Source organism: Arabidopsis thaliana, chromosome 2, assembly GCF_000001735.4.
Source record: "Arabidopsis thaliana chromosome 2, partial sequence".
Lineage (NCBI taxonomy): Eukaryota > Viridiplantae > Streptophyta > Magnoliopsida > Brassicales > Brassicaceae > Arabidopsis > Arabidopsis thaliana.
In genome coordinates this window covers 17,818,750-17,836,103 of record NC_003071.7, presented here as the reverse complement: position 1 = coordinate 17,836,103, position 17,354 = coordinate 17,818,750, and the positions used below count along the sequence as shown (strand labels likewise).

General features: G+C 34.8%; 5 protein-coding genes and 1 long non-coding RNA gene across 13 annotated transcripts; 3 read left to right on the top strand and 3 right to left on the bottom strand.

Moving 5' to 3' along the window:
• Nucleotides 1-509: 509 nt before the first annotated feature.
• AT2G42865 (uncharacterized protein) lies at nt 510-833 on the top strand (the record flags this gene model as incomplete). Its single annotated transcript, NM_001336998.1, has 2 exons — nt 510-590; nt 666-833. 2 exons carry the CDS (start codon nt 510-512, stop codon nt 831-833), a joined length of 249 nt encoding a protein of 82 aa, NP_001324793.1.
• A 157-nt stretch (nt 834-990) lies between these two features.
• On the bottom strand, nt 991-2,404 carry AT2G42860 (uncharacterized protein). Its single transcript, NM_129847.3, has 2 exons — nt 1,667-2,404; nt 991-1,552 (listed from the first exon to the last, which is right to left on the bottom strand). Exons 1-2 carry the CDS (start codon nt 2,243-2,245, stop codon nt 1,457-1,459), a joined length of 675 nt encoding a protein of 224 aa, NP_565987.1. The 5' UTR covers nt 2,246-2,404; the 3' UTR covers nt 991-1,456.
• Nucleotides 2,405-2,558: 154 nt separating this feature from the next.
• CYP718 (cytochrome P450, family 718) lies at nt 2,559-4,696 on the bottom strand. 2 transcript variants are annotated; one of them, NM_129846.3, is made up of 3 exons: nt 3,470-4,696; nt 3,195-3,382; nt 2,559-3,091 (listed from the first exon to the last, which is right to left on the bottom strand). In NM_129846.3, exons 1-3 carry the CDS (start codon nt 4,440-4,442, stop codon nt 2,795-2,797), a joined length of 1,458 nt encoding a protein of 485 aa, NP_181813.1. In that variant the 5' UTR covers nt 4,443-4,696; the 3' UTR covers nt 2,559-2,794. The 2 variants fall into 2 exon arrangements, with proteins under 2 accessions (NP_181813.1, NP_001323693.1); NM_001336997.1 differs by having other exon boundaries at nt 2,559-3,382.
• Nucleotides 4,697-8,455: 3,759 nt separating this feature from the next.
• PDF1 (protodermal factor 1) lies at nt 8,456-10,033 on the top strand. The gene is made up of 3 exons (NM_129845.4): nt 8,456-8,804; nt 8,889-9,339; nt 9,435-10,033. The coding sequence occupies exons 1-3, from the start codon at nt 8,678-8,680 to the stop codon at nt 9,775-9,777; spliced, it is 921 nt and encodes a 306-aa protein (NP_181812.1). The 5' UTR covers nt 8,456-8,677; the 3' UTR covers nt 9,778-10,033.
• A 1,095-nt stretch (nt 10,034-11,128) lies between these two features.
• On the top strand, nt 11,129-13,846 carry AT2G42835. Of its 6 annotated transcripts, none has more exons than NR_140760.1 (3): nt 11,129-11,523; nt 11,617-11,778; nt 12,257-12,278. It is a non-coding gene; the product is annotated as an other RNA (long non-coding RNA). The 6 variants fall into 6 exon arrangements; NR_140759.1 differs by having other exon boundaries at nt 11,262-11,523; nt 11,604-11,778; nt 12,257-12,839; NR_140756.1 differs by having other exon boundaries at nt 11,187-11,523; nt 11,617-13,846.
• Nucleotides 12,091-15,990, bottom strand: SHP2 (K-box region and MADS-box transcription factor family protein). 2 transcript variants are annotated; one of them, NM_129844.5, is made up of 7 exons: nt 15,678-15,990; nt 15,276-15,517; nt 13,138-13,219; nt 12,856-13,017; nt 12,726-12,767; nt 12,574-12,615; nt 12,091-12,483 (listed from the first exon to the last, which is right to left on the bottom strand). In NM_129844.5, exons 2-7 carry the CDS (start codon nt 15,500-15,502, stop codon nt 12,298-12,300), a joined length of 741 nt encoding a protein of 246 aa, NP_565986.1. In that variant the 5' UTR covers nt 15,503-15,517; nt 15,678-15,990; the 3' UTR covers nt 12,091-12,297. The 2 variants fall into 2 exon arrangements, with proteins under 2 accessions (NP_565986.1, NP_850377.1); NM_180046.2 differs by having other exon boundaries at nt 12,720-12,767; nt 15,678-15,849.
• Between the last annotated feature and the right edge of the window lie 1,364 nt (nt 15,991-17,354).

Here is a 17,354-nt window from a genome sequence, read left to right as displayed (position 1 = left end):
GGAAGATATAATTTTCTTACCAACCCTATCTACTCTCTATCCAAATTACATTACAAAGATGAATTTAAGGTTGAACATCGTATAGTACGAAGTTGTAATCAATAATGTTAACTTCAACATCCTTTACCAAACCAAAATTTAAAATAAAAACCATTGATAGATTATAACTAATCACATCCTGTATGGGCTAAAAGCCTAAAAGATTACGATTCCACATGTTTTTTGATTGCCTTAGTTATGTTATAATTGGGCTTAACATAACTGGGCCTGAACCCATTAAACACTAAGAGGTCCGTACAAAAAAGGATTCGCGGCAATATTGTCAAGTGTCAACTACCCTCGGAACGACTTCTTCACTAAAAGTTAAAACTTAAAACCCTAAATCATTTTTTTCTGGTGAATTGAAATAGAATTCTATTTCAAGGAATTGGAGAAGAAGAAGCAAGAATTGACACGGGATAATCTGGAATTGAAGGAGGAGGGTGAGATTACTGAGAGAGATTGAGGAGATGAGAAGTCTGGAAGTGGAGATGAAGCAGAGGTGTGGAGAGATGGAGATTGAGATGAAGCAAATAGAAGAAGAGAAGAAGGTTTTAGAATCTATATCGACGGGAGCTGTGGAGCTTGAGAGTGAGTATTCAGGATGATCTTATCACTGCGTTGAGCGGCGAGATGAGACGGTGACAGAGGTGGCTGAATTGAAGAAATGGTTAATGGAGAAAGGTGATAGCTTTGAGAGTTATGAGAAGGAAGTAGAGAGTTTGACGAAAGTGAGAAGTGATATTGAGAAGAGGTTTAGGGGAATTGCAAGTCTGAGAGGAAGCTTTGAGTGAATGGAGAAGAAATTGAAGAAGGTTGAAGAAGCTAAGAAAACGCTAGCTTTGTTGAACGAGAGGATCTTGGAGCCTACTAATGGAGTCAGAGCTACAAAGGATGTTGCTTGCGATGGTTATGGAAAGATTTACTTGGAAGGAGAATTACAGTGGCAGTGGTTGCTGCTGGTTAGTGGCAGCGACATTGTTCGGATGCTATTCAAAACGAATGTGATTCGATAATATGGAGCATAGGATTAGCTGAAGACCATAACGTTTTGCAGTTTCACAGTCATATAGGTGCCCAAGATTTTGCTTGGCTTTGGTTTCGACTTTGTGATGTTTTTGGTTGTTTTTGTTTGTTTAAGGTAATTGGTTATCCTCGCTTTTAGGCTAAAGATGTGTAGTTGCTTTTCTTTTCAAATGGTCTGTAGTCTCCTGTTAACTAAATTACAAAGAGAAACATTTTTCTAAAAGTTTGCTTGACAGTGGTTCATTACATAGATCCTAAAGAGAAAGTGAATATGAGCTACTTACTACTATAAACCATTTTGTGTTGGTTACTAGAACAACATGTCACGTCTATATCCTTACTTACTGCTAAAATCCATTCATTGGAGGTCGATTTTCCTCGTATCTGAAATTTATGGATCAGCAGCCCAGAGAAGCTCGAGGAGTCCACAGCAATTTCTCCATGAAGTTGGTTGCAGCATGGGTTGCTTGAGACACAGCAGAGGCATCTGAAACATTTAACGGATATTGTCTTAGTTAACAAATGATAAGAGCTAAAGCTGTAACTGAATTGTTGCGTATGGAGAACGTTATATCATACCCCACCAATTTGGATTACAAACCTGGTTTTCATCTTTAGGTACAAGGGATTCATCTTGATGAGTTTCAAATTCTTCGACATGAGCTGAAACCGGTAAGGATCCGTCAAAATAATACCTGGAAAGGCTGGAATCAAGGTCTGAGTTACTAGATGAGTCCTCGGTATCCTCATCTGAAGCTGATGATGACTTGGTTCCTTCAAGAATCTCGTTGCTATCATTCAAACTGTGGAACATTTCATTTGTTTGTTCTGTTTCTGCAGAAGTGTCTTCTTGGAACTGAAGTACCATCCTTTCAGAGTTGTTAACATATGGGAAGTTGTTTCTCTTGGTGACCTCAGGTGAAAAACCGTGATTACGTCTGAAAAACTCGAGAACCTGCTCTTCGTCCTCCATATCAGATTCACTAAAATCATGATCTTTGGAGACTACAGTGTGTGAGTTGGATGGACCCGTAGAACCTTCTTCAGTGGAATCTACTGGATCAACCTGATCAGCAATAGTACCTTTTATCCTTTCCTCCTCTTTATCACTCTTCGTCTCCTCAGTTGAGTTGTTTGCTTCTTCAATGGTCTTCTCCTCATCTTCACCTACCTTTTCCATCCCTGTTCTGGTATGTGTCCGCTTTCTCTATCTTTCGTTCTACTTCGATCTGCTACGGTATGGATCTTTTGCCGGTTTAAAGAGGTCTCAGTTCATGGACTCAATATATCTAGAAGATTGCTTCATATATTAGTTGCAATGTCGATTGCAATACCAAAGACAGACTAAAACCAAACAAGAAAGATAACGAAGAGAAAAAGTAAATCCTATGATGGAAACATTGAAGAGTAGTTGAGAGAAAAATAGAATGGCTGATGGACCAAACGAAGAAACGTTCACACCGTAAGTTTTTGACTAGTTGGTTCGATGTGGAAACAAGACATGAGCAACTTTATAAACAGGGTTATAAGAGAAAACACGTCAGACAAGACAACAACACCTAGTACTTCTTTTCACTATGATTTATACATACACATGGTACTTGTGCTAGTTACAGGGAAAATGTTATGAAATCATTCGGTCTCATTTGTTTCTTTTCTAGTCAATACAAGTCTAGGACTCTGAATATTGCATACATACAGGTAGCTACAACATACTCATGACTCTATTCTATGACACCTTGGGAGAAATTTTGATTGGCATTCCAAGGGACGGAAATGGGAGAGGATCCATGCTAATTGTCTCATCTGGGTAGACTAAGGACCAGTCAAAACCTGTCACAACAAAATGCATGAAAACGAGAATGCTGATTTTGGCTAGTTGGTGACCTGCACAAAGCCTTGGTCCACCTCCAAATGGTAGATATGTATATGCCTGTATTGGCTTATCAAATCTTGTTGGATCAAAACTCATTGGATCTTGAAATATTTCAGGATTATAATGAGTTCCATAAGTGGTCCAGAGTATCTGCATTCAAACAAAGAAGCAGAGGTTTATTTATTAGTATTTCTTCAAAGAAATAGAGTTTTGATTAGAAGCTGAAGAATCTTAAGAGATGGATGTGTTAAACCTTCCAGCCTTTGGGGATTGTGTATCCTCCATAGTCAATATCAGCCACTGCTTTTCTGAAAGAACCGAAGATTGGAGGGGATAATCGCATTGTTTCACGAACAACTTGCCAACTATACTTCATCTTTTTCACATCTTCCACTGTAAGATATTCTCCTTCCCCTTTGTTTGCTTTTATTTGAGCATGTTCTGATATGAATCAAGAGAAAACTGAGAGTTGAGTATATGATTTTTGCTGATAGGAAGAGAACATTCTGATATTCAGTTGATTGTTACCTTGAAGGAGAGTGTCACGACAAGTTGGGTGCTGAGCTAACATCTTGAAAGTCATGGACATGGCGTAAGAGGTTGTGTCATGAGCTGCAAACACTAGCAAAACCATATTATCTACAACCTCTTCTTCGGTTATCACACCTTTGATCAACTCTTCTACTAGCCTCGAGAAAAGCGTTGTGTTTGGCTTCTCAGCTCCCTCTTTTTCCATTTCTCTTCGCTTCTCCCTGACCTTCCCAACTAGAAATGTCTCTATCTCTAGCCTTGCTTTCTTTGCTCTAGCAAACTTAGAACAAGGAAACTCAACCGGCAAAGCGAAAACACCTTCTAAAACCCTCTCAAAGACCTCTAACATCCCAATCTCCACTTTTATCCCATACAAACACTCAAATACTACAGTGAAAGTGAGAACTTTTGCCGAACGGTAGAGGCTAATCTCTTCCTTGCCTCGCCATTCGGTTTCATGATGAAACTTAACGGTATCACAGAGCTTAGGTATTAAGGACTCTAACCCAATGTAGCTAAGACTATTAGCTACAATCCCTCTGAGGACCCGATGCTTCTCGCCTTGTTTAGCCATGATGCAGTTCATGCCCATTAGTTGAACAGAAGATGAAGGCCACGAGCTCACCACCAAGCTAAACTCGTTGGATAATATGAGCCTATTGGCTTCAGCTCCATTGACTACTATTGTTGGTGATCCCATGATTCTTGTCTTGAAGATGTTCCCATGTTTGATGATCCTTGGATTTACAAAATCCTCAAAAACTCTGTTGCTTTTCTGAGCTTTGTAGAAATCCATTGTTTCACCAATCCATGGAAGCCCCATTTCTCCAGGAAGAAGCTTCTTTTTCTTCTGAATCTTCTTTGTTATGAATCGGTGATGTTTCTTGCGGAAGAAGAAAAGTGTGCTGGAGATTGTTGCAGCTATGCATAAGAAGACCCATGAGAGAACGAAGTTTGGTTCTAAAACCATTTTTGTTTGTTTACTTAAACCAAATGTTAATGATCAAGTTTTGCATAATGTTGGATTATGAGCTGAGTACTTATAAGTAAGAGATTTTTTGTGAATGTTAAGGTCAAACCAAGTGGGATTGTTCTTTATTGTATATAAATTTTCTTGTTGTTTGTTCTGACACATGATTGATCTTCAAGATACAGTTCCTTTAGAGCTCAGACTACAATATCTTTTAATTTTCTTTTGTAGCAGACGGTGATACTAAACGGATGACTAAAAATGACGGTGATACTTAACATGTTATGCAGATGCGTACACTGTATTGTGGCGATTACAATTTAATATATGGATATAATCATATAACACATCCGTTTATGAAACTAATCATATGCATTAAAATTAAATCGAAATGGTTTAATTTGGTTCATATTCTCAACTATCTAAACGTAGCTTATATTTATTGGTATGTATACATATGTCCCTTGTATCCAAAAAAATATCTTTTTAGGATAGTTTTTTATACATTTTTGAATATGAAGATAATTTAAATGTCTAATTTAATTTTTGAATAACCAAATAAAGTTTATAAGTTGACTTTCGGATTATGAAAAAATAATTATATTTAATCATTTTCTTTCTTTCGTTGAATTGTAAGAAAGAGGGAGCAGAGACAAATGCATGTGCTTGGAAGTTGGAATATGCTATAACCAAGATCGTAAATAGATGTATAACCTATGAATCTGATCCCCATAATCTGCCTAATCAATACTTTCGTAATATTTTATATGTCTTTTTTTTTTGTTTTTCATATTTTAAATGTCTTTTTATTCATAATAATAGTATAACTATATATAAACACACATGCTAACGAAATATTTATTAGATTTCTATTAATTTTTTGAAAGTAAAAAATTATACGCGAATCCCTAAAGATCTGCTATGGCCGGCTGCTTCTGTTATGTCGACGTTACGTTGCAAACTGCGTTAGAGAGATTGGTGTGTAAATCCATTTAATTATCCATATATGACATACATTAAAGTAATCTTAAGGTGTATAGACGTCTAAATGATCGCATAATATATAGCCCTTTTGTGTATACTTTTGGGAATTTATCTTTACATAATTACATATCACTTTTGAACGTGACATTATTTCAAATTGATAATTTGTGTGTACAGTATTGATTCTTGAAATTTGGACTGTTTATATCTTTTATGGTATTGTTCATGCACCTAAGATAAAGTTATATTAATTCTGATCGAAACCGAGAGGATAATTTGGAATAAGTAATAACGAATAATTTGTTAACAAGTCGCTTTTTATAGATTCCTTGTGAGAAAACGTCTTTATCATATCAAACGATTTTTGGTGAGTTATTAATCTTGTCGCAGCATTAAGCATATATGATGCCACTTTAGGTCGTCGGTTACGTTAATTAACTTACATAAAATTAGATCCAAGAAAAAAAAATCTTGCATAAGAAAAGAAGAAAGAACTAGTTTATTTATTAAGCTGTGAGTTTATCCTAAAATATAGTTTGGCTTGTAAACTAGAATTACATATAGCAGCTGCAAAAAATGATGGTGATGATGATTTTCACATTGACAACAACAATTATACAACGTTATGATGGTCGTCAATCGATATCAACTCGAAAATATAATTTAGAACTTTTGCATATACATAGGCACACACATATTTTTGTATGTATGAACATGGTTTAGTGTATAGTTGATAGTTTAAAGACATTGATTCTTTGAATGGTCGGAGCTTTTAGTGCGTTTGGTTGGTCGGATCGCCTTGAAAGCTAAAAAAAGACAACTTTGTCCGTATGTGTTGTCCTAGTTTTGGAGTAATTTATTTTCGACCGTTTTAGCCATTAGCGGAAACCACCTAACTCTCTCTATCAAATGTTCTTTAGCGTTGGTCCGTTGCAAACATTTGATCACTGTATTAATAACATCGACCATACGATGCTGTTTTGTTCGTACCAAATTCACCGTAGTAAACGCTGAAACTTTTTTTATTTTTTTGTGTGTGTGCGCACAAAACGCTGAAACTAGTTAAAATATAAATATATTGGATAATAAGTATAAAGTACCCAATATATTTGTATCTATTTATATTCGTGACATTTGAATCGAGTTTTACATGGTATCGGAGTAACGAGACAATCGATACCATATTATTGCTTTGACCTACCAGTTAATCAATATATACATATTTCAAGTCTATTAACTCGTAAGTCTAATACAATTAGAAAAATGAAAAAAAATAAAAGAAGAAGATATATATGGAAATATTGGCATTTGTCTTAATAATGTAATCAATCATCAATTGTAGAAGCCAAAGGCATCTCTAGTGTCAACGAATTTGAATTGATATACCAACTAACATACTTTCAAAACCGGTAGATTATACGGTATTGGAAGATGATGAAAAGAAGAGTTTATTTCTCTTCAAAAGTTACAAATTATATAAATGTCATATACCGTAAGATGAGATAGTTGAATATTCACGTGGTGTTTATAGTGTCTACATAGGTAAAAGACATTAATCATACAATCGTATTAACAAAATTGATTGTAAAAAAAAAAAAAAAAGGGTTGATTGTAAGTTCGTAACCTCTATGTGGACTGTGTGGCCCAAACCAATCGGTCGGAAGCTACAATACTGTGTCCGAATCCTAAAAGGCTAAAAACTGACTCGGACCAGCTTAGAGATCATATGAAATTATGGATAGCGGAATAGCTGGCAACTTCAATGAATTCTGAATTTAAAACATTTTTTTTTATATATATAGATGATTTGGCGATTTTCGAACTGGAATGGTGAAAAAGTGGTTGAGTACACTATTAGTTTATTTATTTAAAAAATAGAGGGAAATTCAAATGAAAAAAAAAGTTTCATCTACAGAAAAAAAAACACGTCAAAATTCCAAAAAACTTGAACGTCTTGAACAACGGTATAACCGTATAAGAAAGGGAACTTAAAACTTAAACGTCTACATGATTGAAAGGGTAAAAATATTCATATTACAATGGTATAAGAAAATGGAGAAGCCAGAGGAGCAACTCCAAAGAAGAAGATGCAGCAAGAGAGTGTACATTATTATAATTATAAGTTGGTATATATGTAGTTGCTAAAAAAAAAAAAGAGTGTACAATATTTTCTGAAGAAGCATCGAGCTGGTTAATATTTAAGACCCACCAAAACCTACCAACAATGTTATTCTCATCTCTAAGCAAAAGTTTGATCTCATCTTTTTTTTTAATTTTTTTTTTGATGGGTCCTCTTCTACCTCTGCATCTCCACGTGCTATACAAGTGGCCTCGCTGTATGTATTATTTACCACTCTCTTATTGTTACTAAAAACTTGAATGTCACTTGAATGTCACTTGAATGCAAACTATATATTTAGGTGAATACCAGATCAAATAGCAATAAATAAACCAACAATTTATGCTAATTAAAAACTTGAAAAAACACTTTCCATTACCTATGATTTTTTAATCCAATCTTGGGGTTTGATGCCCATAAAACGAAGTCGAAAAGAGAAAAGCGACCTTAATTGTAATAAATGCAGCTATTGACTTCTCTATCAACTTCAAGTCTTCAAGTAACTACAAATTTAATAATCTCCTTAGCTTATCTTAGAGAAGCACAAAACAAAAGGGTCTACGCTTAGTCTTCCTAGATTCTTGATTTGAGTCTTGATGGCCACTTGCTTTTTATGTCTCAATCCTAAGAGTTGATACTTACTTAGTATTAATCAGGTTTCACATTATCTCAGACCTAGCTTGCATTTTTGATACAAACATGTCATGCAATACACATAAGCAACACGTACCGAGTCATTGATTGAAAAACATGACCTAAATAGTAATACGGACTGAGAGAGAGTGATGAATCATTTCATATGGGAGACAGCTTTCTCATACGCGTCCATGCCTTTGCATGAAAGATTAAATAATTCAACTCTTTCACTTATCTTATTTTAATTTACTTTGCAGAATTCCAAGTTTTATTGCAATCACCAGGGGTATTAAATGGGATAGTGTAAATGCACCTGCAACACATCAACTAACCACACACTCCTCCACCTGTTTGTATTTACTTCAAAAACTTAATTCAAAAATCCCTTTGCTTCTTTCCTTCCCTCTATTTATAAACCCTAGTATCCGGTTTTTATTCTACCACACAATACCATTTGCAACAAACTTCTCTCTGAATCTCAGTGAATTCTCATAAAATGAGAGGGATGGTGAGTTTTGCCGTTTGGGCTCTCTTTGCTGCTTTACTCTCACAGCAGCTCTTTGCTTCTGTTGCTTCCGTAAGGTTTGAGGATGCCAAAACATACTACTTATCTCCTCCCTCTGGTAAGAAACCAAACATTGTAACTTTTTTTATTCGCTTGATGTAATAAGAATCTTCACTATGCTTCTTTCACTTAACTCATGCAGGCTCACATGGAACTCCTCCATCACACACGCCTCCTTCTTCTAACTGTGGAAGTCCACCTTACGACCCTTCTCCTTCAACTCCTTCTCACCCTTCACCTCCATCACATACTCCAACTCCTTCCACTCCATCACACACTCCAACTCCACACACTCCATCACACACGCCAACTCCACACACCCCTCCTTGTAACTGTGGAAGTCCACCTTCCCACCCTTCCACGCCTTCACACCCTTCCACTCCTTCGCACCCAACGCCATCACACCCTCCTTCTGGTGGATATTACTCATCTCCTCCACCAAGAACTCCGGTTGTTGTGACTCCACCATCACCCATTGTTGATCCAGGCACACCCATCATTGGAGGAAGCCCACCAACTCCTATCATTGACCCAGGCACTCCTGGAACTCCTTTCATTCCTGCTCCTTTCCCACCAATCACTGGAACATGCGAGTAAGTGTCAAAACATTCGCTCTTATACAAACATCATAAGACAGATGATGATATCAATTATCACACTTCATGTGTTTTGTTTATCTTTTGTGTAGTTACTGGAGAAACCACCCTACATTGATATGGGGCTTGCTTGGATGGTGGGGAACTGTTGGAGGAGCTTTTGGTACAGTCAGTATTCCCAGTAGCATTCCAGGGTTTGATCCTCACATGAACCTTCTTCAGGCACTTTCCAACACCCGCTCTGATCCCATTGGTGCTCTCTACCGTGAAGGCACAGCTTCTTGGTTAAACTCCATGGTCAACCATAAGTTCCCTTTCACAACCCCTCAAGTTAGAGACCACTTTGTTGCAGGACTTTCCTCAAACAAGGCAGCCACAAAGCAGGCCCATACCTTCAAGCTTGCTAATGAAGGTCGTCTAAAGCCTAGAGTCTGAAGTTAAGAGAGTTTCATTTCTCAGTTTGTTTGTTGGTTTATATCAAAAACAATCTTAATTAATTATCTTGTCATTTGTGTTGCTCAGTAGAATTTGAAGTGTCCTATAGTCTCTAGTAATATTTATGATGGATACTTCCTTTTATTTAATGTTGTTGTTTCAAAAAATTTCTTGATCTTAAATAAGATTTAGTAGTTCCTCTGTTTCTCAATCACTGTTCAAGAATGTCCAAAGAAATGAATCATATGCAAGTTTAACCCGAACAAGAAACTATAGATAGGATCATAAAACATCAATATTGAAAGAGATAACAGATAATTTAATGTATAGACCAAGGTACAGAGAAGTCAAAGTCCAAATCTAGATTAACATGCTCACAGACCAACACATTGTCATAACTGTTGCATTAAATTGTTCATGAGCATTTTTAAAATCATGCCTAAGAGGTGTGTCTATAAAGTGAAAACAACTGGATTAAACTCCAAAAACGACAAGGGCAGGAGAAAGAGAGAGAAGGAGCAAACATTATAGCATTAAAGAAGGAAGGAGTACATATCAAAAGTGTGGTGTTAGTGTAATAAACTCTGTGGAGTAAATATTGCAAGATGGTCTCCATGCATTCAAGTTTCAAACCCCAAGTTCTACCCACCAATGAAAATATCTTTAATGACTCTCTCTATTGGTGTCTGGAATTGCATTCATGATATTAAGTTGGTGTGTCATGGTTATGGAAACACGACATCTTTGGAGGTTGAGAAATATCTCTATCCAAGTTTATCTTCACCCAAGGCTGTTATTTTTTCCTACTTTATGATCTTATGACTGATTCTAACTTTTTAATAATGTCAACAAAATCCATACGAAAAATAATACTAATCCAGAAGTAATCAAACTTTGATCCACTGAATCTGTTTTAGCCATGGAGAGCTTTTTCAGAAGTAATGAAACTTTGAAGTAATTTGAACGAGTAAACTTTTTGAAATTGTGATATATGCTTGTCATGATCAATGTGTGAACAGAGGATGATGATTTATTTGGTTTGTGATGATAGCATTAAGTAGATTTTCTCAAGTTCTAGCTCTGCAGTTATTTTTCTTCAAGAATTTCAACTTTTTTTCCTTGCTAAGTTGGATGCATCGATTGAATATTCTAGGCTTGATTTGTTCATCAGCATGTGGAATTTTCGGAACATAGCTCACTAAGTGGTTTCTTATCATTTTGAATTGAAAGTGTTCTGTTTTCACCTAATCACATTCTATGTTAAGGAAACTAAACTTATTTTTTGGAGACAGTCACCTCAGATTAAGACAGATGCCAGAACACATGTAGCAGTAAACAAAATTTAGCTATGAGAGTTTTCACTAAATCAAACTGATAGGATATGTAGCTTGTTTGGTTGCTCTCTTGCAGTAAAAGTTAGGTCAAGACACTATGACAGGTTTTGGCCGTTATACTATAAATCATGGTGAGAAATGCATGAATGTATTAAGTCTTGCAGAAAGCTTGGGAGGAGCTGCTGACAATGGAATTGAGGAAGAAAAGTCTCGTTGAATTCATTAGAAAATGGTACATCTCTTAGCTCCATTTGTTTTCAAATATCTTCTGCCATTTCTGTTGTTGCAGGTTTTCGACGCAGAATGAGAATGATTAAAGGTCAAGGGTTCTAAAATCCAAAAACATTATGACACAAAGTTCTACTAATAGTTCCATCTTATGATGCAGCATGATGTCCTTTCATAGTTTTAGGTACTGGTAAAGCTGTGGATGTAGAGACTATCAATTTCTCACATCAAGCTTCCTTCTTGATACAGTCTCATATACTGCAGAGTGTTAATACAGGAACTTCTACAAGCAGGATTTATTGCTGTTGAAGATCTTACACATCTTCTTGTCCCTCTATGACATGACGCTGGGACTAAGATCCTGATCCACTGAACTTTAGCAAGACTCTCAAATTCACAAGGGTTTTCATTTCAGTTGCCTTGTCTTAGTAAACCTGAGGTACCATCTACGATCTCTTTCTTGTAAATTTATGCATTACCTTAGAAAGTGAAAAATCCTGAGCTGATTTAGAAGGATAAAGAGACTATATCCTCTGCAGTTTGAAAACAAAAGGGGGAAAAAGGTTTGGCCTATATATATCGCTTATATCTTCCATGTCCATGATTTAGAATTTAGAAAGATCTTAATTAGATGTAACTTGGGATCTATCTATGCATATGCAGCTTTTGCATCTCAAACTGCATCTCAATAGTCTTGTTGAAATTGCATATGCTTTTTTTACGTCACATCAACACATTTTGATTTGAATATGCAACACTAACTAGCAATAAATCCCATTTTATTTTTGGATCTCTTGTCTTAGCCTTAACTTACATAATCAAGATATATGTAAATTATTAGGTCCCTCTCAAATCGTTACCATCTGCATTTTAAGTTTTTTGACAGTAAGTGTAACATGAATATATATATGCATAAGATCGATCTCAGGCTGAGGAAAGAAGCTTATGTTAGACTGAATCAAACAAGTTGCAGAGGTGGTTGGTCTTGGTTGGAGGAATTCTGATTCGGTTCAAGAAGGTTAACCGCAATATAATTCCGGTTATACTGCCCCGACTGGTGAGAAGAAGTAACACCCGACTCGTAAACTGTCCCTTGATGTATCACACTCGATTCTTGTTGCTGTAGACCTGTTCTTTCAGTAATCTGCAGAGATATTTAGAATTTGCACATCAAGAGATTGTCTACCGGAAAAAAATGATGATCAAAAATGCCAAAAAGAGTTATGTATAAAACCTTGGAGCGGAGATACATGTTATCGTTTTGCAGCTCGATTTCCTACAATGCAAGCGACAACAGAAAATAAAAAAAGATGATCATCAGAAAGAGAAGTTGCTAATAAAGTAGGGGGTAAGTTACTTGTGAAGGAAGATAGGTTTTACTTTTACCCTTTTTTGCATGTATTCAATCTCTGCAACTAACATCTCGTGCTGGAGAGAAAAACCAAATATAACGGGCAAGAATCAGATGGATATATATTCAATGATAAGGAGATTGATGGAGAGTTAGTGATTGTACCTTCTTGGATCGGACACGACTGATTCCTTTCTCAAGCCTACTTTCAAGGTTCTTGAGTTCCTTAAAGTTCAAGGAACCAAGAGATTCACCAAGAATGTGTCTGTTCAAATTCTGAATGTCCCGAATCTGTCTCCGGAGTTTAGACGCCTCTTGCTGATAGTACTTCATCAATTTCGATCCCATCATTGTTACAAGAGGTGAAAAAAAGGTCAGATAACTAAAAGAAGAAGAAATTAAGTAATTAACGAACTAGCTAGCTAGGTGTATTAATTAAAAGCTAACCTGAGTATTAGCTTCGGTGATGGTCGGAGGGTTAACGGCGTCGGAGCAAGCTTTCTTGTACCTTTCTATTGTTCCTCTCACACTTCATCAACATTCACACAAAGGAAAAGATTTTAAAATGCAATCTTTTTTGTGGTAGCTATATATGTAAATAGATGCAATCGGTGAAAATCTCAAACTTAAACCACCACAAGTAAAACAAAGACACACGAAACTATAACTGTTGGATTCAAACACTAAAACCAGAAGAGAAAAAAATATATATATATGAAGTCGTTAAAGAAATTGATATTTTTATCTTCTGGATATACAAAACACACAGAAAGACGGATATTAAGGTTTTGAAAATAAAGTTTTGTCCGCCCAAAACCTTAAATTCAACCGACAAAATAGTGAATGGACCAGTACCATATAGTATATGATTTGTTTGCCCTTCTTTTTTTGGGATATTATTGTTATTGCCTATTATCTATTAACAGTGACATCTCACAAAGTTATATATATATATATATATGTATAATCAAAGTTCGAGAAGACCCTAATGTGTACTTCCCCAAAAAAGTGTAATCCTAATTTGAAAACATACAAAAGAAAGAAGTAGCAAATCGGAGAAGAAAATAAAAAGAATTTGAATTGCATATGCTCTTAGTTAATTGGAATTGGTCCCAATTTATGTACGACACAAAATCCAAATTATATTTTAGGCTAGTATATATTTTGGCCTAATTAGATTAAAAAATTCACTACTAGGCTTTAAGAAAAAGAAGTGATTTTCAGGTCAAGTCAATAGATTCCCTACTCTAGAAGCTAATTTTGCTTCTTCATTTGTTTTTCCTGAATTAATATTTGAACATTACATTTACATGCATATGTGGCTGAGGCAAGTATGTTTTTACCAAGAACATGATATTTGTAAATCTTTTGCAAAACAGAAAAAGAAAAGCTAGAAATCTTTGCATAACGTTATGCTTTCATATTCATATACAAGTAATTTACATTGTGCTGTTGTATAATGGAAAGCTGAAGTTGAGAAATGTCAAAAGTAAGATACTACTAAAGCATGAGGGTGTTTGAAATAAGAAAGTTAACTACACTTTTGATAATAGAAACATATATATATCACATGTTTCTACATACATAATGCATTCCTCTTTTGTTAATCAAATTAGTCATGTCCATTATAAACTTCAGATCAGTTCTTTAGTCGTTGTGAAAGTTCACATTGAAACTACAAATTTACTAGTTTTAACTTAGATCCATGATATGAGACTTGACTTATAGATTATAGTCATACATCAACCTCAATTATAGTATTAACTAGCCAAGCAAATAAAAACAATATTTTTGAAAACATTTATCTTTAAAAAGCAGACAAATAATCAAAATGGTGAAATGAACATGAGCTGTTAATAGCTGGAAACGTATAGAAAAACGGAAATGACAAGTCCCCAACTTGAAGTGGAGAAAATAACAATCAAAAATCAAAATTTTCTGTTTCGTTATTTTTCTTGATTGATGGATCGGATGATTAATTAAGTGACTCAACAATAAGCTTTGTCCCTGATTCATTTTCTTGATTTAACAAAAGGATTCACCAAAAGATTAGAGAAGTGTCAGAAGACAAACACCTACTAGTCTCTCCCTAGTGAATCAATTTTGAAGGAATCTACATAGCTTTTTTATATAGCCAAATAATATATATTATTATAATTTTATCAAGAACCCTACTTTTTCATTACTATGATGGAAACCTAATGATCAATCTGCAGAAATAAAACTTGATGGGTCATCAAATTGATCGAAGTGTCTTGTACAAACTGACATAAATAGATACATATATAGATACTGTTATAAGGATTTGTGGAGAAAAAGTGACTGGAACAAGGTATGGGGGATGCTAATTAATGATCAGAGAAGACCCTCACTGCTTTTTTACTAAGAGAAAGAAGTTAAAGTAGGGTTCCCTAGTTTTAAACAAACCCTAATTTTGGGGATTTTTAAAGAGATTTGAGCTTCAGAGAAACTAAGGAAAAAAACTATAAAGAGACCATAAAGATTGAAAAACCCACCAGAAGAGTCGAAACTTTATTCTAGAAAAAAAATTCAAGAAAATCAAGATCTAGCTAAAAGATGTGTACCTGTTGTTGGCGTACTCGTAGAGACGGCCTCGAGTGGAGAAGATGACAAGAGCAACCTCAGCGTCACACAAGACAGAGAGCTCATAAGCTTTCTTGAGTAAACCATTGCGTCGTTTGCAGAAAGTGACTTGACGATTCGTAGTGTTCTCTATCCTCTTTATCTCTATCTTCCCTCTCCCTATCTTCTTGCTGCTCTCTGCTACTTCATTACTCGCACCACCCTCCATTTCTATAAGCCCTAGCTGAAGTATAAACACAAGAGAAATAGATCAAATCCTTTTGCACTCAAACACCTTGGATTAAAAGAAATGGTTTATAAGGATTAACTGAAGAACCCTAATAATTTGATTGGAGAAAAGGAAGAAACTTTTAAAAAAAAGTGTAAATCATCAATAACCATACCTGGCTTAGCAAGATTAATTATGATCAGAAAGAAAGAGAAGTGAGGATGGGAAGATGAATTATGAGAGAGTTAATTTGTTCATTGGCCTAAAGATACTATTCTTATTATCTCAGTACCACTTAACTGCTGCTTCAACTTTATTTTTTGTTTTTGGTTTCTGTTTTGGTTTATAATTTCTTTTAGAGGAATATTTCTTTGGAAGTATTTAAAAACCCATTTGCAGAAAACAGAAGGTTTGGTAGTTTTTTTTCAAACTGAAGTGTTATAGAAGGAAAAAGAAAGAAAGAACATGGACCATTACTTCTAACATTTTCTCAAATATCACACACCTAATTCTTTTAATTAAATTCTATATGCATACATTTAGATTGAAATTTGAAATTGATTGGAATTAAGTGGTAGAAAATATCAAATTAGAAAGAAGAAAAAAGAAAGAAAGAAGACAGTTGGGTTTGGATTGGGTGGGGAGAGAGCATTGAAGGAGGACCATCCAATTTTTCTTTCATGTTTAGAGGAAAAAAGAGAGGTATGGGCTCTGTTTCTCATCAGAATCACCTTTTGGAAACTTTCCTTTTTTGGTAATCCCTTTTTATTCTCCTTTTCTTTTTATTGCCCTACTCCTATATACATTGCATGTCGTTAATATTTACCTGGCATTTTATATATAAAAAAAATATTTCCAATTAAACCAATATTTAGCTAATATGCTAAGAATTTGGGTGGTTTATATGAGTGTTCGTCGTCAACGTTAGAATGGGGTTATATGAATATGAGTGTTATAACTTGTCAACTACCAAGCGAGACAATGAATAAGATTTCAGTGTTCTTGCCAATTAAAAAAAACTGTAAATAGTATATATTATTATTTGGTTGTGTTCAGAAATGGCAATTTAAGAGTATATATTATAACTGGTTTAGTTTTTCCAAAATTCTTATGTTCAAGTCTTAATCTTGGACATTAGGTTAGTCCAACGGCAATTTGAATATTTATTTTGATAATTAATTACATCATATTACGTAATTTAGACAAAAGAACTACATCATATATGCGACAATATAATTAGAGAAGATGAAACTAATAAAGTAAATGAAAGCAGAGAGCCCACGGGGAATGACTAATCATGTGTGTAGTCATTATCCATGAACCCTTTCTCAGATTTGCATTAATTAATTGTAGTTACGAAAGGAAACTCTTTTGTGTTTTGCCCATTCCTCATCATTTTCATTGTACTTCTATTCAATTTTCTTAACGAGCAACACACATTTTCACATTCATGTCGAATTAATTAAGTTGGAAATTCTGCAAAATCATTTCAAGAAAGAACTTGATGAGAGCTGGTAGGTCTTTTGATTGACTTTCGTGGTCTATATTCTCAATATATAGTATATGCTTTGAAAGTTGAATATGCACTAGTTCTTGTTGTGTTAAGAGTTAATTAGCGTGAAGTAATATAATTCTCATATCGAGTGTTTAATTTACTAGCTTTATGACAAAATAATCATAATCAAATAGAATACTAATGAAGAAAAAGGTAATATATATATGTAAGAAAGATGAATTATGTAAAGATTGCTTTTACTAGCCCTGTGACAAAAAATGTTAAATCTTTATCAAATTGAACGATGATTGATAATTGAAATTTAATTTTAATGAAAAGAAGTAGTATATAAATGGG